This window comes from Podarcis gaigeae (assembly GCF_964106915.1).
Source record: "Podarcis gaigeae genome assembly, chromosome: 4".
NCBI classification, from domain to species: Eukaryota; Metazoa; Chordata; class Lepidosauria; order Squamata; family Lacertidae; genus Podarcis; species Podarcis gaigeae.
Genome location: NC_139677.1, coordinates 66,732,246 through 66,758,672, shown reverse-complemented (window position 1 = coordinate 66,758,672; position 26,427 = coordinate 66,732,246). Strand labels below are relative to the sequence as shown.

General features: G+C 44.1%; 1 protein-coding gene across 3 annotated transcripts in view; it reads left to right on the top strand.

Moving 5' to 3' along the window:
- Window positions 1-953: 953 nt before the first annotated feature.
- PTGFRN (prostaglandin F2 receptor inhibitor) overlaps window positions 954-26,427 on the top strand; it is a 79,846-nt gene continuing 54,372 nt past the window's right edge. The window contains exon 1 of one of the 3 annotated variants that reach the window (XM_083736393.1): window positions 954-1,696. In XM_083736393.1, the coding sequence (XP_083592519.1) occupies window positions 1,642-1,696 (55 nt within the window). In that variant the 5' untranslated portion in view covers window positions 954-1,641. The remainder of the gene's footprint in view (window positions 1,697-26,427) is intronic. The other 2 variants (XM_083736394.1, XR_014563573.1) reach the window with 2 other exon arrangements.

Below are 26,427 nucleotides of genomic sequence, written 5' to 3'. Positions count from 1 at the left end.
CATGGGACAGAATAGCATTAACCCAGCACCACCTAATAAGACGACCAGTCCCATCTTTCCAGATCATAACCCAGGAAGCCAGCCCAGAAGGATACTATAAGAGATAACATAAAGCACCACTGAAATATTGCCAGGCATGTTTGTGATTTGAGGAAAGGATTGCCTTTAAAAATCGAAGAGGTTTCTTGCATCCCGGGAGGCCACTTTGGTGCTACTAACGCAGCGGTTTGACTTCGCCCCTGGAGGCGCACTCCATTGTCTCTCGAGACTGTCGGATGCCAACACCTATGTGATCAAGCCCCCCCCCCCTTTCCCTGATAGGTGTGTGTCTTGCTGTGAAGAAATCAGTTTTATAGTTTTCCGGCCTCCTTCGCCAGGGGAAGGGATTTAAAGCCGTTAGAGCAAAAGGTGCGGAGGGCCTTTCGCCGTTCTTGCTGCGTCTGGGAAGCAGGTGGCGCCGAGAAACCTCCCTTTCTCAAGGGGGATGTGCTTCCCGTGGAGTCTGCCTTTCTGACCAGTAATCCCCAGCGTGTCCCATAATCCCATATTGCCCAAACACGGCCCCTGAAGCGGAGAAGCAGGGGGACGGGGGACGGGACTCGTGCGCCCAAAGACGTCCCCGATCTCCCATCGGACTTCCTTTCCCCCTACATTTCAACTGAATTTACTTTGCAAACGAGCGTGCGTACGAAGCCAAAGGCTGCAAACCTAACCCACGTTTCCTTGGGAGCAAAACCCGGCCAGTCTGACTCCGAAGTAAAGATACTTTAAGATTGCGCTGCGAGCCGTAAAACCCTCCGCACGACGCTGACAGGCCCCTTCACCTTTCTCACTTCCAACGTGTGGGACTATTTCGGGCTACTCGATTTTCCCCTTTGCGCGCTTTATCCGCCTGAGCGGCCAACTTGCTCCCTCCCTCCCTTCCCGCCTTCTTTCTTCTTCCCGCCTGGTTTGAAGGGCTTCGCTTTCTAGTTGCCGGCACTTTGTTCCCCCTTTCGGGATCCCAGCGCCGAGACTGAGAGTGGAAGGGGCGGGATTTGGCGGCGAGCGCCGCGCACCGACGGCGAGCGCGCGCCGGGTGCGGGGCGTGCCGAGCGAGGTGCGGAGCTTGCTTGGTTGTTCAATGCAATGGAACTAGTGGATGGCTTCCCTCGACCGGGCTGAGGCGGCGCGGGGAATCCCTCGGCAGCGCCGTCGGAGGACAAGCAGCCGCTGCCGGCGGGCGGGCGGGGAGCGCAGCCGCTTCTCCTCCTCCTCCTCCTCCCCTTTAAGGGGGTGGGGGCCGGGCCGGCCTTCCCTCGGCACCTGTGGGAGGGGGAGCGGGGCGGGGGCAGGGAAAGTTTGTCCCTGTGGTTGGCTGCGCGGCCGGGCTGAGGAGGGGGACGGCGGAGACTGAGGCGGGCGGCTCCCTCGCTCCTGCCGGCTCCCAGGGCAAGCCAGCCAGCCAGCCAGCGGGGAACAGGCGGGCGAGGGCTGCTCGCTGCTCTGCCTCGCGCTCGGGTTATTGCTTTGTGGCCCCACCCCCTGTTGGAGGCTCCACTTTAGCTGAGGGTCTGCTGGCTCGCTGACCGACTTGGGGGGGCTCCGGCTGGCTGGCTCTCGGCGCGCTTCTTGCCCGCCCCCAATTCTGGACGCAGAGGCATGGGGCACCGTGGGGAGGACGCGCCCCTTCTGCTGCTGCTCCTGTCGCTATTTGGTGAGTCCTTTGGGGAGAGAGAGGCGTGGGTGGGAAAAAGAGGGGTGGGATGTGCGAGTGGGGGTGGGGGGCGAGAGCAAGGGAGGGAGACACTAGACGGTGTGAGGGCGATGTTAGCGCGTCCCGGGTGGTGGGGATCCTGACCTGACCTGGCTTTTGGATACGCGGCGTTCCTTATTCGCATGTAGCTCTGTTGCGGGATATGAGCAGTGCCTGGGTTGTTGTTTTTTTTGTCTTTCTTTGTCCTTTTTAAAATCAAATCATCAAGGGTTGAACTGTAGGGTTGTTTGCTCGAGAGCCATGTTGTGACCCTTTGAAGCCTGGAAAAATATACCCGCGCAAATTGTTAGTGGACGAAGGCACTCTGCCCATGCTTGGAGGTCTCTCCCCCCCCCCCCAATACCCGTGCAGGACCCAGCTCTCCAGTGAAGCGACCCGGCACACTTTTGGAGTCCCAAGTGATTTCTCTGGAGGAGGCAGCCCTACTCCGTGACCAAAAATGAGACCCCCTCCTCCCCAGTGCCATATTCCTCTTATATCCTCAAAAAACATTAATGCAGCTTTAATCTCCACTTTATAAGCGGGTGTTAAAAGACTGGAAACAGATCCACTCTTGTATTCTTCTTCATCTCTCTGTCATAGCAGAGGTAACTAAACTCTGTGTCCAGTTCCTTCCTTAATGTAGCGGGAGGTCTAGCGTTCTGTCTAGTCTTCTCATGAATAGAGAATGGTCACCTTTGGGGGGATAGGATGGCTGGCTTTAGCGGCTGCCCTTTAAGGTGTGAGTTCATTAAATCATTGTGAACTTCTCTGCCTAAAGCTTTGGTACTTTTAATGATTTGGGGGAAAGGCGTCTTCTTACATTGTTCATATACGGTGCTTAGATTAAACCTTTCACAGTTTCTGTCAGTATATTTTATTCACTTCTTTGATTTTGGAAGCTGCCATGCCAGCGCGTCCAGCAGTTGATTTCACTTCCTAGTTCTTTCTATGACACCTAGTTTAATGCTTCTGCTGAAATTTGCCCACATAGCTTTGCAGCATTAAAGAACTAGCATTAAAGAGTTTTGCATGCATTGGGGGGGTGTGAGAGTGAGTGTGTGTGCTCTGGTATTCAGAGGTGTTCTGGTGTTCAGAAGTGTTCTGGCACTAATTTTAGTGTTGTTAATTTGAGTTCTGAATATACTATACTAATTAATGCATGGCACATCTATAATTGCTAAAAGTTTGTAGACTCTGTGGAACAGCTGCCCTGGTGTGTTTTCCGGTGCTAGACTAGGAGTGTTCCATACTTGGCTTTTGGGCTCTAGTGTTTGGAGCACTTCAGAACAACACATTTTAAAATAAGAACCATGTGTGAGAGAGTGAAAAAACCTAGAAAATATAGAATGTAGAGGGATTTTTAAATGAGACTGCTAGTGCATCACAGCTTAAAGAAAAGATATTTCAGAGCTTCTGTAATTAACCTATAAGATATCGGTTATACAACGCAGTAAAGTTTTATAGAAAAGCTTCAGTGTTTAACATGTCAAGGTTTACAATAATTTTATTGGCTTAAGCAGAGGGTAATGGGAATGCAGGCCTTGGGGTGCATAATCGAAGAACCATTTCTCTTAAGGATTATTCGTTATCTAAAATCATTTCTTCAGTCCTTAGATCTTCATCAAATCAGAAGTTCTTGGTATTTTCATATGCAAAATATTGGATTTATTATAATTTGGACACACCATTTTTCATGTCTCCAGCCCGCTCCTCTAAGATGAAATGAATGGTTTAAATAATTCCTTAACTTAAAATATTTAGTGGACCTGGTGTTCCTGTCCGTTTAGTTCAAAGAAGACAGATCTGCCCTTCATGGCCTAGGGCTGTGTACATGTACTAGTTTTGTGGCAGACTTGCTTGTTGACCCAAGTTTGTCCAAATAAAATAAAAAGTAATGGTGTTGGACCCAATGGTTTGTTGCCTTTTTAGAGAAAAGGGGCCACGTGCATATCTGAGTGCTAAACTTACTTCCTTGCAGTTTATTTCCCCCTCCCCATTTCACTCCCCCAGCTGGCCTCCAATAGTGGAAGTGAGAGGGGCTATGTGAGAATCACAAGGCGGAGGTGGTAGAGGGAAGAGACTACAGGCAGGTAAATTGCAGGTATAGGAAGGTTCATTCTTCCTTAATCTGTGTGTCCCTCTTGATCTAAAGATAAGACTAGTCCTGATGTGAACAGACCTGGGTGTCATCACATATAGTGTGATAATAAAAATGCTAGTTCCAGCATTCAGTTGTGCATGTGGTACTGCCCAGTAGAGACGTAGGTGGCACTGTGGTCTAAACCACTGAGCCTCTTGGGCTTGCTGATCAGAAGGTCAGCGGTTCAAATCCACACGACGGCGTGAGCTCCCAGCTTCTGCCAACCTAGCAGTTTGAAAGCACACCAGTGCAAGTAGATAAATAGGTATCTCTGTGGCAGGAAGGTAAACAGCATTTCCATGCACTCTTGTTTCCATCACAGTGTTCCTTTGCGCCAGAAGCGGTTTAGTTATGCTGGCCACATAACCCAGAAAGCTGTCTGTGGACAAACATCTGCTCCCTCAGCCTGAAAGTGAGATGAGCGCCGCAACCCCATGGTAACCATTGATTGGTTTTAACTGTCCAGGGGTCCTTTGCTCTTTTTTTTTTTTAACCTTTTCACTGCCCATAATTCTGATGGAAGATCACTTGTTTTAAATTGCCCTTGTGTTAACGCTGGCTACAGAGAGAAGGCACTAGACAAATATTTTTAAAATTCTTTCTCTCATTTTTGCATGATTGTACAGTGGTAATGAGAGGCAGGTTTGTTGGGAGTTTGATGCTGTCTCCCTCATATGAGTGAATAGGGTATAGGCAACCTGCTATTTATGCGCGTTCAATTATGTGCACGACCGTGCATGCATGCATTGCACCGAACCTGAAAGTGATGCAAAAAGTCACCAAAATGTCCACAAAAAGGGGTAGGGCAGGGGTGGAACAGGGTGTTTTTAGGGGTTTTTTGTGTTTCAAAAATACACAATTTCACTGATGCGTGCAGTGCCTCGGAACACGTGTAAATGTGAGGTTGCCTGTATCAGAAAATGTCAAGCATATTTAGTTAGGCCTTGTGTCTATCAAGGTTGAAGTTTAGGGAAATAATTTGCTGATATATTTGCAGAGGTTTGGTATGGCATGTATAGGGGACATGACCAAAGGTCTTTCCTGCTATCGGGGTAATTACCTACCGTAGTTATATATTTACCAAACCAAGTAAGTGTACAAGGAAACGCGTTGCTATTTCTGCCTTCAACAGAGCGTGTCTTCTAACTATGGTTTCATAGGGAAACAGTTGAGGTACGTGTTTTGGGAAGGTGGCTGAACCTGCTGATGGCATGTGGCATTGCATTCTGAGCATGAGTGCTTCAGTCTTTAGTTTACCCTTTAACAGCATGAGAACTGCAGGAAAAAAATTAAATACCCACAAGTAGGTCTGTTTTTTGCCAAACCACGTGGAAAGCCACCTTGCAAGTACTTATGCACGTTGTGTGTATTTGATCTGTAACCTGAGCAAATGTCAGCCTTTCCAGTCCTAATTAAGATAACTGTTCCATTTAATTAAAAAACTGCTTCTTTCTTTTGGTGGGAAAGGGCTTGAGGGAAAGCAGGTGACTCATGTTGTACCACAGCAAGAACATTCCCAATCAACATTCAAAATCCCCAGGTAATCAATATTTGTCTTCCATGCCTCAGAAGTTCTTGCATTGCTTTTTCTGTCTAATCTCCAGTTCCTGGCTAGCATTAGGGATCTTTCAGAGAGCTTCATTTCATGTCCATTGTTTGCAATGGCTTGCATTTCCAGCTGTTTGATTTCTTTGATGCTACAACAGTTAGTAATTTGAATCAAGGTTTAATTCAAAACCCTGCAGTTAAAGGCTTCCAGTAATTAGTTGCTTGTCTGCTTGTAATCATGAACCTCATGAAACAGTGTTCTTTGCAATGCAATTACGGTAAAAAGTCAAAGCGAGAGAGTGAGTGTAAAGGGCTTTGCCCATTAGATATGCTATTTCACTGATCAATACTAGAAATGAGTATGCAGAGGAAAGATATGGGGAAGTCCTGATGCTTGAAAGGATTAAAGGGTGAAATTAATATGTGCTGAGTTACCTGTTCTTTTCCAACTGCCAGCAACCTGATATTACATTTGCCTCATTCCTCTGTGGTAAAGAATAAAAACAATTCTGCTCTGTCATCCAGCACTTTTAAGAGTAGGGTTTGCCCAGCTTGGTATGAAAAGAGAGATCAGTGTGGCCTTGCTTCACTGAGATCAACCACTTTTTGCATGCTCTTGCTCTTCTCCTCTGTTCCTAAATTTCAGAAGAATTTAAGGCTCTGCAAAGTGATTGCATCCAGGTGGATGGTGCAGATATTTTTCACACTAATTATTTCCCATTATTGACCATTGCTGTTGTTGGCATCCATCTGTCTCAAGAGGGAATGGAGTATGCCTCCAGGGGTAGAGTCAAACCACTGGGTTAGCAGCACCGATGTGATCTCCCTGGGGTGCAAGCCTAGGCAGGGTGTATGGAGGTCCTGGGCTACCCAGACAACAATACCCCCTTTCTTGGCCACTCTGATGTGTGGAGAGCAGAGCAACATGTTTGGCACCAGCTTGGCTGCAGGGGTTGCCAGGAGGAGATGTACAAGGTGCCGTCCAACCACCTTAGGGATTCAACTGGGGATTTGTGTAGCCTTTTCTTCTCCTGAAATATCTCGCAAACCAGCAGAGGTTTAGGATCAGAGTTTTCCTTCTCCTAGATGGGCTGTCTTCCCAGGTTGATGAACCCCATCAGCCCTTCACTTCCCTCTACAGCACACGCAGAAACCGCCCTCTTGGCCATTGCACCCATTATCGCTCTTGTCTGCTCAGTCTGCCGGAGCTTGTCTTCACATGCAGGGGAAGTTTCTAACTCGCAGAGGGTTTGAAACCTATCAGCTGCCCATCAGCTAGCCAGTTGAAACCATTTCCTGGGGTGTGGCCACTGTTGCATGCTGACAGCTTCTAGGAGCCCCAGCTGAGAGCTGTGCGCAGCGTGGGGACCCAAGGTGAACTTCAGAAGGAGCATGACATGTCCCCCACCAGAAGTACTACCCCTCCCCTAACCTCCCAAACACAGGTGAAATCCATACTTCAGATAAATTGATGTAGTCCCTTCTTGCTGCTTGTAACAACTGTCTGAGCAGAATGCACACGGGATTTCTGTTTTGATATTTAAAATATATATATTGAGGCTGCAAATTATAGAATTTATTTATGCACATGAAGGGGATAAAATAGCCCTATCTCATTTGAGCAACAAATACACTTTTGAATGTACAGTTCACAAGATGAGCTTGAATACTAAGAGCGTAGAGAGAATTGTTGGTGGCTGACTGCTGTCTATGGTGCCACTTTTGGATACTGTTTACTATTCTGAAGCATTCAAAAAAAGAATGCCTACAAATTTGTAGAGTGGTTAAAGTGTTTTAGACTCCTTTTTCTGGACTGTGTTGTAGATGGTTGGACATGATGGAGGTTTACAAAATTGTGTTGGCAAGATGATGGATAGTGTTCTTCTTCTATTCTGTAATCTTGGGGTTGCCAGTTGAAGTTGAATTGAAACACTTGCCAAAAGTACTTCCACGAGTATTTAACAAAATATGTTTTCTCCCATGAGATGCAGCAATGGCTACTAGCTTACATGGCTTTAGAAAATTAAACACATTTATGAAGGATTGGCCTCTTAATGGCTGTTAGCCTTGAGAGAGCCATTACTCTGAGAGGGTGTGTGCTTCTTTGAGTATTAGATGCTGGTGCAAGCAAGAGAAGACAATTATCTCCATTCTCTGTCTGTGAGTTTCTGGAAATATATAGCTCACCAGTATTGGAGGTAGTGGAATTTTGGTCTCAAAGGAATTTTGGTCTCATCTAGTAAAACAGCTTCTTATGGAATAGTATTCATTCATTCATTCATTCATAAAATGTATACACTGCTTGATTGTAAAAATCAACCACCACCACATCAAAGTGGTTTGCAAAAAGTACTTGGAACTCCCACAGAGGGGGAAAAATTCTTAATTTAGCGGTATATAATTTTCTGTATTTCCTATATCTTTGTTGATATAATTGTTTGTCTTAAACACTATCTTTGCTGAGCCCTTGTGGGTTCAGTTGATTATTGATTTAAATTAAATAAAATGCCAGTGTGACTCCATGCTAATATCTCCAAGGACACAGTGCCCTTAATAGTTTCATATTGCTATAGTGAAAGCAGCTGAGGCAGTTTGTTAAATAAGAAGTTGGGAAAATGCTAATGAATGAGAAATGATGGATGTGGATGTGGAGAGCATATCTCTTCTAAAACTATGTATTGGAATAAAGACTCATGCAAAACATAGACAAGTCTAAAGCCAATAAAATATTATTTACTTTCCTCAAAATCATGAAATATGAAATCCAAAGATATTAAACAACTTTTATGCACATCTGGCAAGTGAAGAACTGTTCAAAAATGTGTTGCGGATATAGGATGCAAAGTGCTAATAATCAAGGAAAGCAGATACAGGGTATGGTGTGTGAGGCGGGAAGATATTTGATGGAGAATGTACTAGGTTTAATTATAATCAATGGATTTACTTACACTATTGGTTCACCCAATACTAAGTTGAAATTGAATTTTGTCTTCGACCTTCTCACAGTGCCTATGCTGAAAACATCTGAAAATCTAAAGAGGATCACATTTTTCTGATAATACTTGGCTTGCTGCATGAAATTTAGCACCCTTGTGTCTGGGGGGAGAAATGCCACTCTGTGCATTGCCATCATTGTTGTGATCTGGGACTTGAACTAGTCTAACCATGTACTCTCAGTTTTACTCTTCTTGATGCATGTTTTAATATTCATTGTGGACAAAAGGAAATTAACCTGTGCGTTGTCCACCTGATCTGTGTATCGGGTTTCTTTTCTTGTGCTTGCTGCTCATTTGCACAATCTGCAACATTAACTGGCCCTGTACTGTTTCAGTAAAGTGGGAGGTTTTAATAATGTGTTTCTCCATGGAAGAATCTTCGTAATTTGGAGAAAAAATGAGGAATACTATATAGGAAGGCAAGAGTAAAACTGCTCATGTTTCTGGGATGGCGTAAGATAGAGGCCACCAAATCTTGGGGGCGCATTTTGGCACAAGTTATTGCATGAATATAGATAGCTGTTCTTATGTTTTGGCAGCAGATAAAGGGTAGATTTCCCAATACAAATGAACTTCAGGTTCTGTGAATCATTGAAGCTCAGGTTTGATTTACAGTTTACTGCAATGTTAGACACTTTTATAAAATGAAAATGGTATTGTGAGTGAGTCTAAAGAGATTGCATAGTTCTTTAGAGCTGAGAATGAGGAAATAATTGAGAGCTGCTTGTTTGAACAGGGAATGCTATCTTGGAGGTGTGAATCTGCGCTGAAATGCAGTAAATGGCCAGGATTGGCTGACGGTTCTAATTTTGGGGTTTTCACAGTCAGCTTTGTAGTAGGACTCTGTGATCACAACACAGTGCTGAGTTTCCACGAAGAGAAAATTAATATTTTGTGGTGGTTTATCATATTTTAAGAATGAACGTACTGTAAAGGTAGACTTCTCTGAGGCAAAGTAAATGGGCTGCAATGTAGGGTAGAGTTTGAAAGATGACAAGCCATGTTATTCAGCCACTATTGACACACTTGACAGGCATGTGACTCTAAACATGTCTGACTACTACTTAGTTGGTGTTCAAGGAATAAGCTCTTGCTGAAGCTGAGTATTTGTCGGGATGCTCAAATGGTGTGGTAGGAGAAACTCATCCTATTGCCATCTTGGTCCTGCTCTACCAGATGGCAATTTGCCAGAGACTGGTTATGATAGCACACTAACCAAAACAAAGGAGTTAAACGTGTAACTGGGATTGTTATTACTGGGTAGAGGAGTGCCCTTGCAAGGTGCTTGGGGAGCAGTGGATGCAAGTCAGCTTTACATGGGAGGTGGGGGGGAAGATGCCACCAGAGTCTTTGGCATTAGTGACTTAGCCTTCCTGAACAGGAGGAACAATGCCTGATACCTTTCCTGAAGCAGTTCTAGGGTAATATTTGTGTCTGCAATAGGATTCTGCTGCTTCCTCTGTCTTCTAAGCCTCCTTTAGGAGACAGGTTCAAGAGGAGGAATAACTGATGGATATACGAATGTCTAAAATGCCCCTTAACCCCTTTTACTTCTTGAAGGATTTTGGGGGAGCAAGTAGCATGGTCAGGTTTGGGGAAGTAGGCTAGCCTCCTCACTTCTTTTCTCTTTGAGACAATGGGAGGTGAACAGTGTGAAGGAAGAAGTAGTAGAGAAATGGTAGTGAAGTATTATTTGCCCGCCTGTCAAACTTGAGTTTTTGACTAGATCTTAATACTGAAGCATGCTCATAACTGGGAATGACAACTCTGTGCCACGGAAGGATTTATTGCTATGTGACATTCTTTCCATCCTCCTTCACCTGCACCTCTTCTGTTATTCTCTGCTTAGGCCACCTTTAGAAACTTTTGCTGCTGCAGTGCAGTCCAGTAGTGCATGTTCTTTGAGAGCCGTGCTTCAAAGGACCATCTCAATTAAACGCCCTTTTTATATATGTCAGCAGTCCCAACGTAGTGTGAGAGTTGACAGATCCAGGTGGAACAATTCCTGTTATCTCGGTAGGTGGAATTGCTGTTAACTGCGTATCCATAAGGACCCAGATGAACACTCTTCACATGAATACTTGCTGCGGATGGTTGAGACTGCTTGCGTAGAACAAAACTGTCATATGAACTGGTCCCAAAGAAGTGAACATTCTGTCTGAATTGCCATCATATGAGGCACTAACTTGCATATTTAAAATTGGTCTTGGTACTCTATTTATAACAGAAGTGCAAAACCTTTTGTTGTCAATGTCAAGGGCTGCAATCTGTCAGGGTGTGCATGCCAGACATGGGTGTGGCAAAAGCCAGTAGTGGTCAAGCCAATCTCTTCTCTTTTATCTGCCCCCTTTCTGGACTGTATCATTCCTACTCTTATATCTGGGGACGCGGGTGGCGCTGTGGGTTAAACCACAGAGCCTAGGACTTGCTGATCAGAAGGTCGGTGGTTTGAATCCCCGCGATGGGGTGAGCTCCCGATGCCCGGTCCTTGCTCCTGCGAACCCAGCAGTTCCAAAGCACGCCAAAAAGTGCAAGTAGATAAATAGGTACTGCTCTGGTGGGAAGGTAAACGGCGTTTCTGTGCGCTGCTCTGGTTCGCCAGAAGCGGCTTAGTCATGCTGGCCACATGACCCGGAAGCTGTCTGCAGACAAATGCTGGCTCCCTCGGCCTATAGAGCGAGATGAGCGCCGCAACCCCATAGTCGGTCACGACTGGACCTAATGGTCAGGGGTCCCTTTACCTTTACCTTACTCTTATATCTGCTCTTGCTAGAGTCCTGGGAGAGTGAGAGAGGTGGCCCTGCTTGCTGTAACTAATGTTCTCGGTGGAGAATGCAAAGTAGAAGGGGGTCTATGTGGTGAAGAGGAAAACAAGAACCCCAAAATGGTGCAAAACACAGAATTAACCACAAAACTATACCTGCAAGCTTACAGTCTAAATGGAAACATGAAAAAGGGGGTAGGGAAAGCTAATGAAGGAAGAAAAGAACTGTTTTTAAAACATTTAAACTATGAAGAGTGTCAACAGGTAGATAGTGCTGAGTTTCTGGAGTCTTATTTTGAATTTACCTCCTCTGTTTCAGAATCTGAATTGCATTCAAATTTCAAGTCTTGAATCTGTATAGAGTACCTAAAACCATTTCCCCCTCAAATGCAACTTGAAAGGCAATATTACGGTTTGTATCCATGTAACAGTTAGAGGAAAGCTGGTATTCCAGTAATCTGACTTAATGGTAGATTGCAGCAAGTGTTGACAAATGCTGTGTGCTCTCACTTCAGTTTTGCTCATGATAGCTTGCTTTGTAAACTTCTGTAATGGCAGGGACGGAACGGGGCATGTGTGGGCATATCTCACTTGGATACAGCAAAGTATTATGCACAGTGGATGCTTAAGCATTTGGCTGGCATAAGGCCCATTAAGCTCAGTGAGGTGTGAGCTGGCAGAGCGGCTTCTGATAGCACTCTAAGGGCAAAATGGGGAGAGAGCATCAGTGGGATGTTGTGCATGTGTCAAGGACATTGCGCTTTTGGTACATGGTTCTAAAGCATTTCAGCCAAGAAACAAAATGGATGTGTTTTTCTCCCCTTGTACAGTCGTACTTTGGTTATCGAACGGCTTAGTTGCCTATCAAATCTGCTTCCGGATGCCGCAGACCTGGAAGTAAGTGTTCCGGTTTGTGAACATTTTTCAGAAGCTGAACTTCCGACACGGCTTCCACTTGAGTGCAGGAGGTTCTTGCAGCCAATCGGAAGCTGTGCCTTGGTTCTCGAATGGTTTTAGGAGTTGAACGGACACCCGGAAGGGATTAAGCTCAATAACCAAGGTACCACTGTATTATGGAAGAAGGGGTGTTTACAAAGATCTCTTCTTTACCTTATCCATTGTCTCCCCCATATTTCCTCCAACACCATTAGAATATTCAAAGAGCTAAGAGGGGGAGGATTACTACACACCTTTTTATCTGAAGCCAGGCCCAGGTGGCAGATGTAGTACTATTTCCCAGATAACGTCAGTTGCTTACTAAGTAAATAACACTATTTGAGTGGGAGGGAATAGGAAGGGGAAAGGAAGAAAATGGGTAGCTCTCAGCTAATTCCCCCCCCCCTTTTTAGGAAGTGGAATATATCAGGAAAGGCAGGAAATTCTGCTTCTTGGTAATAACCAAATGCACAGATGGGTATGTGTAACTTCTTGCTACCCCAGGTCCTGGAAAGGCAATCTTCCTCTCTCTCTGTATTTTGCCAATACATTTATTCAGCTAACCAACATCACAAAATGGGGTACAAGCTTTTGTGTTCTCCAGAACTCTGCATAAGGCCAGATGGTTAATGGTCCAAGGGGAAGAGAAAAATTGGCTGGTGTCCAGGTTATCTGAGGCTTGTAAACGTCTTAAAGCGGAGTGTGGGAGGAGGTAGCAGACATTCAAATGAGGCTCTTTAGATGCTGTGCAGGTTTCACCAAGGGCTTCTGGGAAGGACACATAATGGCAGATTCCCCATCTCTAAATCCTGCATTGCCATGGTTAACTTTGCTTGGCATACCAGCAGTAACAACTATGGCTTGAGTCAAAACAGCTACTTCAGCTCTGGCAAGGAGTTTGGGCTAGTTTAATGGGATTTTTGGCTTGAAACAGCTGACCTCAATTCTAACTGCAAGCTGCTTTTGAACCTCCTCTCAGTTTTAAAAGCAATTTGCCATGCATCATCAGGTGGTTGCAGAGGTTGTGGTTAGGCCACAACTCCAAAGAACCATGCGGGTGATTGGAGGGAATTACAGAACGCTAACTCTGGTGTTGCGTTATATGGGATCTTTTGTTTCATTTGGCTGATGGTGCAGTTTTGCTTCAGAAAACGGTTATGTGAATTAAATATATGGTTGAGTAAATAAAGGGTGGCTTACTGCAGGCATACAGCTCCTCTGTGTCTATATATAGTACTCTTAGAAAGGACTCTTGTTTTTTAAGCTTCAGAAAGAAAGAAGTCTGTCATGGCTTTCAGTTGGAGCTCATGATAAACAATTGCATTTCCTGACTATGATTTGACTTGTAGTTTGACTTGCAGTTTGAACTCTGTCTGCCATTATTAACTGGAGCGCTTCCCTAGATAGTCTTGGCAGAACTGTGAAACAAGTGGCTTTTATCAGTTCGTTCTGAGTTTTAAAAGGGGGAGTGGGTTCCAGGGAATCGCAACTGACAGAAGCAGCAAAGGTGTGATGCTAATTTTAAATTGTGTGCTGGCTTCCCATAACACACATTTTCTAATGTAATTGGGTTCGAGTGATTAGGAACACTTAGATGACTCCTGGTCTGTGTCATATTTTCTTCCTTCAGTTGAAGTGTAAGCAGTGTTGAGTGTGGGGATCTTGAGTAGAGAAGAGGTGGTGAACACCCTAGCCATTGTTGGTCTGCTCCAAATCGATCTCTTCCATACAGCTTTAACTCCATGGAATTCAAAATCACCTTTGAAACGTGGGGTTAAAACTATGTGTGGCATTATGGGGGTGGACTTGGAGCAGATAAAGGGAAAGGGTTAAGGATCTCCATTGCCACTCAAAATCCCAATCTTCAAGGTTGCCTTTCTTTTTTATAACGTTTGCCCTTAATGCTTACTTTAGCCCATTGGTCCCAGAGAAAACAAGATGCTCAATTCACCCCTTCCCCAATTTGCTTTTCTTTAAGAAAAGCACAGAAAGAAAAGCAAGTACCAGGCTTTGCTGTGCATATTTGCTCATAACATGTTTCCCCAAATCATTTGGAAAACAGTGATTTTGCATTTTTGATTGGAAATTGTGTTACTGTTGGAGTGGGGGTTGGCAATTAGTCATTGGTACTAAGGTAGCTTCTGTTGGCATGATCCTGTATACATTCAGTGTCTTTATTTCTCACACGGATGAAGTTTGCATTCAAAATGTTGCAGCTTATTCCAACAAAGGATGGCCCTTCCTTACGACAACACAGCAGATCTCCCTGCAGCTGCATAATGAGAATGATACACACCTGGCAACTCTATATGGAAGCACAGGCTATATGGGGTGTAGTACAGAGGCTTTTGTTTGCAGGGTCAGGCCTATAGCTGCTTTCTTGCTCTTAGCTTAGAAGCACTGCTGTTTAGCTCAAGATGACTAGGTGTGTTCACACTGTATAACTGCCAAATGGAGGGGGGGAGGAATTATGCACCCCCTGTGTAAATAAATCTGCTGATTTCTATTAGCATTTTAATGTTCTTGTTTTGCTCTTCTGCTTTATTCTTTGTTCATTTTGTTCACTTTTGATGCAGTTTAACAAGCACTGTAGCACCTCCTGGAAGAGATGGGAAAATGAATTAAGCCTGCAGTTTAGTGCTAATCTCTTGATTTGAGTTCTGTTGTTCCACCTAGACATGTAAATGCACTAAGATTTTCTTAGTGGAAAGTAGCATGGTGGGCTCAACTTGAGAGATGAGCTGTAAATGGACCCGGCTGTTGAGAAGTGCAGGCCATCTGTTCTCTGTGAAATAAAACTTGCGTAAAGTTTCAGAGATCAGGCACTTGAGGACTGAGTCAGAAGAAAGTAGTCCCTGTTCACAAAGTGTTTGAAATATTGCTTTGCTTGTATTGTGATAATGGTCTTATTTATTAGTTTTGGGGACATTTATTAGCATAAATGGAAGAGTAGCGATTTTCTGAGAACTGTAATTTAGGGTTGGCATGTGTTACTATAGTTTGCTTAGTAGAGTCTCTTAAGTAAAAGAAGTTTAATTTGATCCCATCCCTCTATTCCATTTTGTCGAAGACTTATTTGAATAGACTGCTTTATTTAAATGGATTGTAACACAATCTTACAAATGTCTACTCAGAGGTAGGCCTCGCTGAGTTGAATGGGGCTTATTCATGGGTGAATATAATGAATGGATCTCCTTGCATGTTTACACATGTATGCCTGAACCCATCTTTTATGTGCGTGTTCACAGAAGCACTGTATTACTTTGGGGGATAATAATGTATTTATACCCTGCCCATCTGGCTGGGTTTCCCAGCCACTCTGGGCAGCTCCCAGCAGAATATTAAAAACACGATAAAACATCAAACATTAAAAACTTCCCTATACAGGGTTGCCTTCAGATATCTTCTAAAAGTCAGGTAGTTGTTTATTTCCTTGACGTCTGATGGGAGGGAGTTCCACAGGGAGGGTGCCACTACCGAGAAGGCCCTCTGCCTGGATGTTACTTGGAGGTGATTATGTACCGCATACAGTAATAGAAAAGGACACAATTACTTTTAAAATACTAACGTTGTTTTGCTGGCTTGGTGGGAATTAGCAAATGCCAACAAATGCCAATACAAACATATATAGGATATATATTTACCCCAAATGGTGGACGGTTAATAAAATGGCTTTGTGCCGGTTTAAGGGGGGGGGGGGGAAATAGCAAGATGGTCCATTGCTACAAATTGCACAGGCAACCCAAACCCATTTAGCCTTGCGCCCATAAGCTTGAATGGTTTCTATCACAGAGACTGAGAGAGGTAGGGATATGATTGCCTTATATGGAATGAGGTAAGCACTAGAGAGCCAAGCAAATTGCAGCGTAAGATGCCTGAGTGTGCCAGGTTCTTCAAAATCTTGAATACAAATGACTGCAGTTTGGGCTTGCATGAGGTTTCAGAGACAGCAAGATTAGGGCAATGAGAAAGAGTTAGAAAGGAGATACTAATAATTGCTTGTCCTGATGAAGGGAAGCTGGTACCTTGTCATCCTCATCAGATGATGTCATCACACTCATCACTGCAAACAGATTTGTTGTAGTCTGCATGTGACATTATTTCTAGATAACTGTCCCAGAAATTCTGACTATAGCCTGTTGTGAGCAGCGCTTAAATATTTGATAGGTCTTGTGGCAAGGATGACCTTTTAAATTCTTTATTCATAAGAATTAAAAATCCTTTCTGGTGCTTTCACAACTTGAGCATAATGCAAAGCTAAACCTGATTAGTTTTGTAATATTGGGAAGTTCCACAAGATCAGTATCTTACTGGGAAGATCACTACCACCCGAACTCTGTGCTTATGTGCATTTCATCTTTCTTCAACATATTTATCCAGTTTTTGTTCTGGAACGCATTCAGGCCTGATTGAGTGCTGATTCTGCCCCTCCCACTCCAAAAGTTGGAGTTAATTATCATTGATGTGACCATGTTTTAAGCTTTATTTGTTATCTGCCTTGAGTTCCCGTTGACGAAAAATTTATAGGACATAAATTTTAAAAATGAATAATGCTATCAATAGATGTAGCTTCAGAGCTTAAAATATAGGCCCTTAGACCCTGAAACAAGGTCTTTAAATTTGTGCAAGCACAAGTTCAAGACTCTGCATAAGTGAGTGAAGGAAGGTTCTTGCCATAAATCAGCCTTGGAGATTAGAAAACCCATGGACAGCTTTGACTGACATCATCCCTGACCATTGACCATGCAGGCTGGGGCTGGTGGGAGCTGGAATCCAGTAACGTTAAGAGAGTCCTGTGATGACTGCCCCTGAACTAGAATATTGCTACCTTTAACAAGGAGATATATCAAATGCAGAATAAATGCTTGCAGAATTAGCAACAAATATCCAGCAAGCAAAAAGATGGAAGATATGGTTGGGTGAAGAGACCTGTTGCTGGCTTACAGATGTGATTGAAGAACACAAGGCATAAACTTCATAAGGCGTATACTTTGTGCTGGTCACCTGGGTACAGTAGTTGGAAGAAGCACTGAATTCTGACTTCATGGTATTTCTTTTGCTTTTATGACAGCTCTTATTGAACACTCTCTTTCCATGACATCTAAGCAAGCTAGGGAGGCAAACTGCTTCTTCTTCTACTCAGTGGATTGTTTTCCCCAGAGTAACTTTTTGCTGGCTTTTTATGAAGTGCCTTGTAATGAGCCAATTCGGGGAGTCTGTTTCAGGTCCTTCAGCACCAAGTGGCACTTTTAAAGCACATTTATCTCTAGACGTTGAGAGCAAGCTTGCTGTCCTTGGCAAGGAAGAATCATACACGTGGCATGATTAGAGAAGGGCTCATCTCTTACTATTTTGCATGTTCAGTTTTGCAAACCAAAGAAGGAGCTAAACATAGTTAACAATAGTTATTGGCAAAGCACACGTTTCTGGAAGGGAACTAGGGAGGCAAACAACTACTGATTCTACACAGTGGATTCCCCCCCACCCAAGTAACTTTTTGCTGGCCCTGCAATGAGCCAATTTGCTATTAGGTCACATGGAGTCTGTTTCAGGTCCTTCATCACCAAGTGGCACTTTTAAAGCACATTTATCTCTAGCTGTTGAGAGCAAGCTTGTTACCCTTGGCAAGGAAGAATCATACACGTGGCATGATTAGAGAAGAGCTCTTCTTTCTCTTACTAGTTTTGCATGATCAGTTTTGGAAACCAAAGAAGGAGCTAAACATAGCTTCAGGTTATTGGAAGAGCACACTAATTGTTGATATTCCGGTAAATGTGCATGCATATTAGCCAGTGATATAGCATCTGCAGTCCCATCAACTCACCATAGTATATTTTAGGGGTATGTAGGGGGGCATGGACGGGACGCAGGTGGCGCTGTGGGTTAAAGCCTCAGCACCTAGGACTTGCCGATCGAAAGGTCGGCGGTTCGAATCCCTGCGGCGGGGTGCGCTCCCGCTGCTCGGTCCCAGCGCCTGCCAACCTAGCAGTTCGAAAGCACCTCCGGGTGCAAGTAGATAAATAGGGACCGCTTACCAGCGGGAAGGTAAACGGCGTTTCCGTGTGCAGCTCTGGCTCGCCAGAGCAGCGATGTCACGCTGGCCACGTGACCCGGAAGTGTCTCCGGACAGCGCTGGCCCCTGGCCTCTTGAGTGAGATGGGCGCACAACCCCAGAGTCTGTCAAGACTGGCCCGTACGGGCAGGGGTACCTTTACCTTTACCTTAGGGGGGCATGGGGACGCGGGTGGTGCTGTGGTCTAAACCACAGAGCCTAGAGCTTGTCGATCAGAAGGTCGGGGGTTCGAACGGGGTGAGCTCCTGTTGCTCGGTCCCTGCTCCTGCCAACCTAGCAGTTCGAAAGCACGTCAAAGTGCAAGTAGATAAATAGGTACCACTCCAGCAGGAAGGTAAACGGCGTTTCCGTGTGCTGCTCTGGTTTGCCAAAAGCGGCTTAGTCATGCTGGCCACATGACCCGGAAGCTGTACGCCGGCTCCCTCGGCCAGTAAAGCGAGATGAGCGCCGCAACCCCAGAGTCGTCCATGACTGGACCTAATGGTCAAGGGTCCCTTTACCTTTACTAGGGGGATATGAGGGGAAAGTCGCATTTGTGCAAGTGGGATGCCACAAGCAAACATCACCCATTATGTAGGCAAGCCATGCAACAGTCTTGTAAAGTCCCCTGGTAATTATCTCCATATTGCAAGGATGGATGCTGAGAAAAGCACACTCTTCGCAAGGGCTTTGAACATGTTTGAGTAGCCAAAACTTATCCTGGTGGTGGAACATGATTAGGGATGGGTAGAGTGGGGAATCTGTTTTTTCTTAATTGAAGTTGTACTTGGATTAGCAGAATCTAGCACTATTAGCATCTGATCACATTTCTGAGGCTTTGCTTAAGATGCAATATGCTTTATTTCAGCCTGATGGAGATAATAGGTTTTAAGCAATTATACCCAGGCTAATTCCTTTGATAAGCACTTTGCATTATCCATTAAAAGAAAAGTCAGTCGACAAGGGACGAGCAATGCATGCATATCTCAGATGGCTTCTCTTGTTCACCTTTCCCAAATACCATGGGATAGTAATTCTTTAGATCTTCTGGGACATAAACTCCTGCTTGAACACTGCAGCAAAACTGTATTGTATGCAAGTGACGTTTGGAGCATGGCATTTAACCACTTCTAGGCTGATTATAGCTTAGCCATAAAGATTCCAGTTTGGGCTCTTCTAACGGAGCTTGTACTGCTTTTGCTGCACAGCGCCTAGTAAGATGGCACATTTCTGTGCTGTACAAGGCAATCTGAACACCATTGCAAGGAAAGAGTATGACCCTTTTTAAGGATAGACACTGTGCCATATGCTGTAATGGTCTGCCAAAAAGAAGGGATTAAAAATCTAAAGGTCAAAGTGGAAGGAATATATGGGGTTAGGGCAAGGCATACTTCATTAAAGCAGGTTTATGCAATTGTATTTCAAATGGCTAGTAGAATTTTGACTCTCTGAAATTCTGTTCTGACTTCCAACCATTCTACATGCTTTTGTCCGACTGCAAGCACAGTATATAGTAAAGGTTGTTATTGGATAGATTCTCTTCCTAAATGGTACCGTAGGGATAACCCCACTATATTCAGCAGTTTTATAACTCTAAATAGTAGTGTTCATAAGCTTTTTCTTCTTCTTTTGTTTGTGGGGAAGGTTGGTGGGATATAATTGCTGAGGTCAGTTCTTAACAAGTTTAGAAACAGGATGGCAATGCCACAGAAGAGCTGATGAATTACATTTGAGTTTATCACATCGCTTTGCATGTGCTTTTGACACTGTTTCCTCCATGTGCACATGTTAGCACTATGCGTACAAGTGCACATCTAAATTGTGTGTTTTCGGATATTCGTGGCAGTGCAATTTTTGATCACAACTTACTGAAGAAGGAGCCACCTGCTCTGGTGTTGTTAAGAAATGCATTGTGACAGATAACAAAACAAGTACCCTAAATAATCATCTAGTACCAAGTCAAGCACAGAAGTATAGAGAAAACTGTGCATTGTGACATATCAGAAGGACATGGAAAACAAATTTTTGGGGAGTATCTAAATGAATTGCTGGAAACGGTTAGTGGGGTGAAATTGAAAATTACTGAGAAAAGTAATTTAAGACTGCTATCCTATGTGGGAGTAGGGTTAAATGAAACTTGCACCTGAATAAACATATATAGGATCCTACTGAAGGTATTTTTCATTTGACCCCAAAGAAGCCAGTTGTAGCCTTAGTGCCTTTCATATAGAATCATAGAATCTCAGAGTTGGAAAGGATCCAAGGGTTATCTAGTCCAACCTTCAATGTAGGAATCTCAGCTAAAGCACCCATGGCAGATGGCCATCCAACCTCTGTTTAAAAACCTCCAAGGAAGGAGAGTCTACCACCTCTCGTGGAAGTCTGTTCCACTGCCGAACAGCTCTTACTGTCAGAAAGTTTTTTCTGAATTTATTTTCACCATGATGGAAGAGCATAAGAGATTGGCTTTTATCATATTTGCAAATGACCTAAAGGATAGATAGCATGGCTAAAAAATTATGAGCACAAGAAAGCAATGTACTCTAGATAATTGGTACAGAGGACGCTATTACGAAAACATGCTATAACAAAATGAAATGGAGGGTTGTTATTTAAATACAAAATGCATTGTGTTCAGATTCTTGGTTAGTAGCCATACAACCCGGAGTGGCCGGGTGAGTGCATGCATTTTAAGGTGTATACAGATGTATATAACTTTAGCCGTCAGCCTGCTTTGGAACGATACTTGATGCATCTTGCTCATATATGCACCCTTCCCCCCACCCCCCATTGCAGACTGTTCTTGCTTTCAGCAGGAGCAGGATTTGCAAAGCACTGATTAGCCAACCCTTGGCATCAGTCATGGAGATGCCTCAAAGCAGTTTTTAATAAGAGTTGGGCTGAGTATTTGGCCTAGACTCACTCAGAAAGTGTGTGTGTGTATGTGTGTGTGTCTGTGTCTGAATGCCACTGCTGAATACTGGCATTATTGGGAGGTAGTTAGCCCATGGGGGCAACCATCATTTCCCCCCAACAATGCCCCTTTGATATAGCATTGTTCCTAATCAGACATTCTTGGGGGTAGAATGCAGCTGTTGATTGCATTTCTGCCACTGCCTCTGCTTTTCATAAAAAGAGGGTGAACTTGAGGAGCTCCTACATCACCTTGTATAATTATAGTCAACCTCCCCGCATACAGAATTTGCCTCCCATGTCACACAAGCGGCAGAAAACATCTCTCCCCTTTACAGGCCCTGGGTTTAAAAAAGGTTCAAAGGGGGCTTAAAAAAACCCCAAAGCCCTGCTGAACGAACGCTTGAGCAGATGAACCTACAATGCATTTGGGGGAAAACCACAAAAGTGGATAGTCCACTTGGCTCGGTGACGGGGGAGGTAGATACAGTAGGATAGTTTTTAATCTGAAGGCAGTATATGTGTGCTTTTGAGGGAATACAATTGAGGGGAACAGAGCTCACTCAGCAACAGAAAAATGAACACCTCATAACCTGTATGGAGATTTTTATGCAAACCTTAGAATGTGCTGCTGCTTTAAAATATCCAGAGTTGGGAAGGATAAAAATCACTAATGCAAGGGAAGGCAATATGTGTGGCCCTCAGGCTCATTAAGTGGGTCATGGCGGGGGGGGGGGGATCACTTCGTATTTTATTTTTCATGTTATAGTATAATATGCTTTTAAAACATACTGGATGCTTATTTATAAAATTGTGTTTGTGCCAGTGTATGTACCACTATCACTTTAATTGAACCCTTATTCTGAAGAAGTAGCTTTTATAATTAATGTGTGTGCTTTACGTATTGGGGCATTGGTATTCAGGTTCAACAAATTTTGCAATAATGGTTCACATTTTGTTCCGGGGTGTGTTTTATCTTTTAAGGGAGGGCATAGGTGACAGGAGGGAAAAGGAAGCGGGGTGGGGATGTTGTCTTTGACTTAGTCAGACTCTGCAACATAGTATATTGGCTGTGTAATATACCTGAAGTTGTTTTGTTAGTACTGTGGATAAATCTGAGTTAAATCAGACAGAACCCTGAAGGTTTGAATCATTTATAGACAGCAGCTAATTCCTTTTCTTATGCCAGATTCAATTTTCTTAAAACCCTTCAGAAAATTCTTATAAGCAGCGTTCTTTTCCTCCTCTCTTCCTTTTGAAGGCAGAATAACCTTTTGCTTCCCCCTCCTCACCAAGTGCTTCAAGATTCAGTGCTTTAGTTGACATAGAAGAGAGCCTTACTGACCTTTGCAAGGATGGTAGGTTGAACAGAAGCTGCTAATCCTTGTATAAATATGCAGGCCTTGTTAGAAATAATTCCTTTGATGTTTCCATTTTGGAATGTTGCTGTTTTGGGGATGAGCAACTACAATCTACAGCCCAACGAAAAATGCAACTTCCTGTTTGTTAGAAATGTGAGCATCTTCTGTGAGAACCACGGAACACTATGTGTTCAATCAAACACTTGATTGTTTTTGTTAAAAAAACTATTGTCAACCCCAGAATATTTGGATTGTGCCTGATTGTGGTAGGGTGTGTGTGTATTTTTGTGTGTGAATCTTTCTCCTTAGCCTCAACATTGAACATCTCTGCACTAAATGTTGATTTGGTGGAAGCTGTCGGCAAGCAGCTTGATTCTTTACTAGTGAGAACACACTTGACTGAACGGGTTTTATGAGGACAGTGTCAGCTAAAGGGTGGCTGATAGGTAAAATCTGGACTTTCCTGTCAGCTTCCCTATAGTTGTTTTAATGCTATAGTTTAATGCTATAGTTCTTTGAGATGCTTGTGTGGCTCAAACTGGAAACTAAAATTATTGATGTGTGGTACTCAGCAAATCCTCCAAAACCCTGTATCTCCTACCTTATTTGTACCCCTTCTACTTTTTTCAAAGTTAAAATGTTCCCCTTTTAGCAGTTTGTATCATTAGATTTCTATTTAATCACATGCAAAGTACTTGGGATTATTACATCACCAAGGTTAAAAATATTATGGCATATGAACTGTGAAGTTATCTCTGGTTCCCACAGCATTAACCCTGCTGCATTATGTAGATGTACAGTAGAAATAAATGTCCTTGCAAAATGTATTTCTGTGTCTGGCTAGATATGCCCTGAGGAAAGTGCATTACAAGAAATGCTGTGGTGAAGATGATGTAATAATCTGTTTTATTGGTTGGCTGGGCTGTTACAGAAAACTCTCATGGGTTGCGTGCCTGCTTTTAATATTGGCTAATGTTCCTGATGGCCTGCAGAATGGGATCCTGATCATATGTGACTTGAATCATAGTTGTCAGAGGTAACACTGGAATAATCAGTTCAGTGAAACAGAGGCCATTATCGACAGGAATGGATTGTGCAGCATATGCTTCATAGAATGGAGAGAAATAATTATTGTCACTGTCAAATAATTATTGGCAGCAAGGGGCCATAGCTCACTGGTAAAAACATATGCTTTAATAATAACACGAGATGAACTCTGCTGGACCAGACAAAAGTCCTTTCTAGTTCAGCAGTATGTTCCCACATTGGCCAAGGGAAACCCACAAGCAGCACATGAATACAATAGACCCCTACCACACATTTCTCATAGCAGCTGGCTTTCAGGATACTGGAGATGATATACAGCCATCATAACTACAGTCCATTGATAGTCTTCGTTGCCCATGAATCTGTCTCCTCCCCTTTTAAAGCCATCGATGTTGATCACCATTGTTACATCTTGTGGAAGCAAATCCCATAATTCTAACTGTGTACTTTGTGAAGTATTTGTTTGGTCTGTCCTGAATCTCTCACCATTCAGTTTCACTGGATGGCAACACACCATTCGTAATTTTATATATGTAGAAGAAAATTCATAATTTTCTATGTAGAAGCTTCCAAGTTCAGTCTCTTGCATTTCAATCTATAAGGATACCGGGTAAACGAAAGAACCTTGGTTCAGGGCCTGGGTTCAGCAGTCTGATGTGAGCTGGGTACAGGGAACCAGCAGTCATGGGAAGGAAACAGGAGTCTGGGTTGAAGAGCAAATCAGGAATGAAGGGAACAATGAAAAATATATAGAAACATGCCAGAGCTTAAGAAGACCTTGGTGACTGAGCAGGGCTTAACTCATGGATGGGGAACCTGCTGTTCTCAGTTGTTCTTAGACTCCATGACCAGTAGCCAGGGATGTGGTCCATAGACACCTGGAGGGCCATCCCATCTCTGGCCCAGGAAGTTCTCTTAGAGCAGGCACCCCAACCTTCGGCCCTCCAGATGTTTTGTACTACAATTCCCATTGTCCCTGACCACTGGTCCTGTTAGCTAGGGATCATGGGAGTTGTAGGCCAAAACATCTGGAGGGCCGCAGGTTGGGGATGCCTGTCTTAGAGTCAGGGCCATCCAAATACATTTTCTCACCTGAGGCAAATAAGGAAATGGCATCCCCCCCCCCCCAGTCTCCTGGGAATTGTAGGTTGGTTTTTTTTAAGAATACAGGAAGTGGGACTGAACAGGGTAGACCTCCCGTGGGGACCTCCTTCTCTCCCCCATTCTTTCATCTCTCCCTGCCCAACCTGGCCCATCTTGGGGATAAGGGGAAAGGAGTGAGGGGGAGGGAAGCTGGGCAGTAGCAGTGGTGGCAGCTCCTAAGGTCTGGCCCAAAATGGCCTGCTGCAGTTGTCTGAGAGGGAGGGGTGGGTAGGACAAGGCGAGAGAAAGAGAGGGTGCTGGAAAGGCCTGCTGGTCGGTGACAAGGCTACAAGATGGCTAGAGTTGTTGACAGCTGCCGCTTGGCATGGCAGCATGTTGGGGGCAAACGAAAGATCGCTGTCCGCTGCTGAGCTTGCTGTGAGACTGAGCTGGCAGGGCGGGGATAGGTAACTGCATAGTCAGATCTACTGTTGGAAGTACCAGGGAGTGGGCCAGAATCACGGCTGCTCAATGGAAGTGCTGAGGAGTCAGGAGCCGGTTTATGCTGCTGCCTCTCAGCTAACTGCCACCAATAAAACAGCCAAAGGAGCCACACGCTCAAAGAAAGCACAGACACGGAAACCACACACTCAAGGAGAAGGGAAAGAAAAGGAAACAGGAGACAGGGAATAAAGGACTCATGTGCTCACCACAATATTGTGAAGTAATCAGGGAGAGTAAAGTTAATTCGGTCCAATCTAGGTGGTGACAGTAGTTGCTACTTGTCCATTCATGTGCTGCCATGGGCCTTCCCAGACCCACCCTGCCTTCCTTGAAGGCTGCTGAAACGCTTCCTCTTCAGCTGCCTGCTTGTTTTCCTGGGAGAAGAAAGCTGATGTAATACTGGTTTCCACACCTTTATCCTACGGCTTTCCCCAGCCCTAATTGTCTAGGGAAACTGTGTCTATGTTTAAGGCTGTTGTGGTATTGAGAATTGCTGTTGAGCTGTTGCAGCATTTTGGGGTGCTACTGTGACAGTCCTGCAAGAAACCCAGCACGCACATGACAGTGTGGGATTAGACATCCTTAAAGTGATTTTGTTTGGAGGCTGAAATTGAAGCATCTCTGCAGCTGAAATGGTTATTCCTTTTATGGAAAGTCTTGAGCTGCAAATAAAAGCAGTGCTTGCTTAGCATTCTTAGGAAATGAGAGATCCTACCAAAGCCCATTTGTAGCTCTTGGAGATTTTTGGGCTTCAAAACAAGCCCACTGCAAGGCAGAAGAGGTTTTGGCTTTCCACATGGCTGACTGAAACCCTTAGGACTTGTGAGGAGCAGCTAACGTATTTAATGAGGCTCAGTGTTCTTCTATGCAGGGTGAATTGATTCAGACCAAAGTGATTTAAATCAGTAAGATATAAGGCTAATTATCATTGATTTTAAATTGAGTTTCCTGTTGATGCTACTTCATATACTTCCTAAACTGGGCCTCAGAACTGGCCACTATACAGTGTTAATTTACAACTAGAGAATTATTACACTGTTTCATTCTTAGAACAGCAGCTTAGCATTTTTCACACTGTATACATCTTGTATGTGAAAGATCATGTCATAGCTGACATTATTAGGTCCAGTAATAGTATTGCCTGAGTAGATATGTGGACATATCTGTCCTTGCTCCAGGGTCTGATCCCTATATTTGTGTCTATTGTAGCTGGTAAGCAGCTGTTTTAGGGTGGGGTGGGGGCTGTCTCTAAGAAAATGCTTCCCTACCACCAAAGGCCTGGGTGAAGAAGATATAATTACCCAGGATAAGCTGTTGATACACTGGCGTGATTTGGATGGACAAC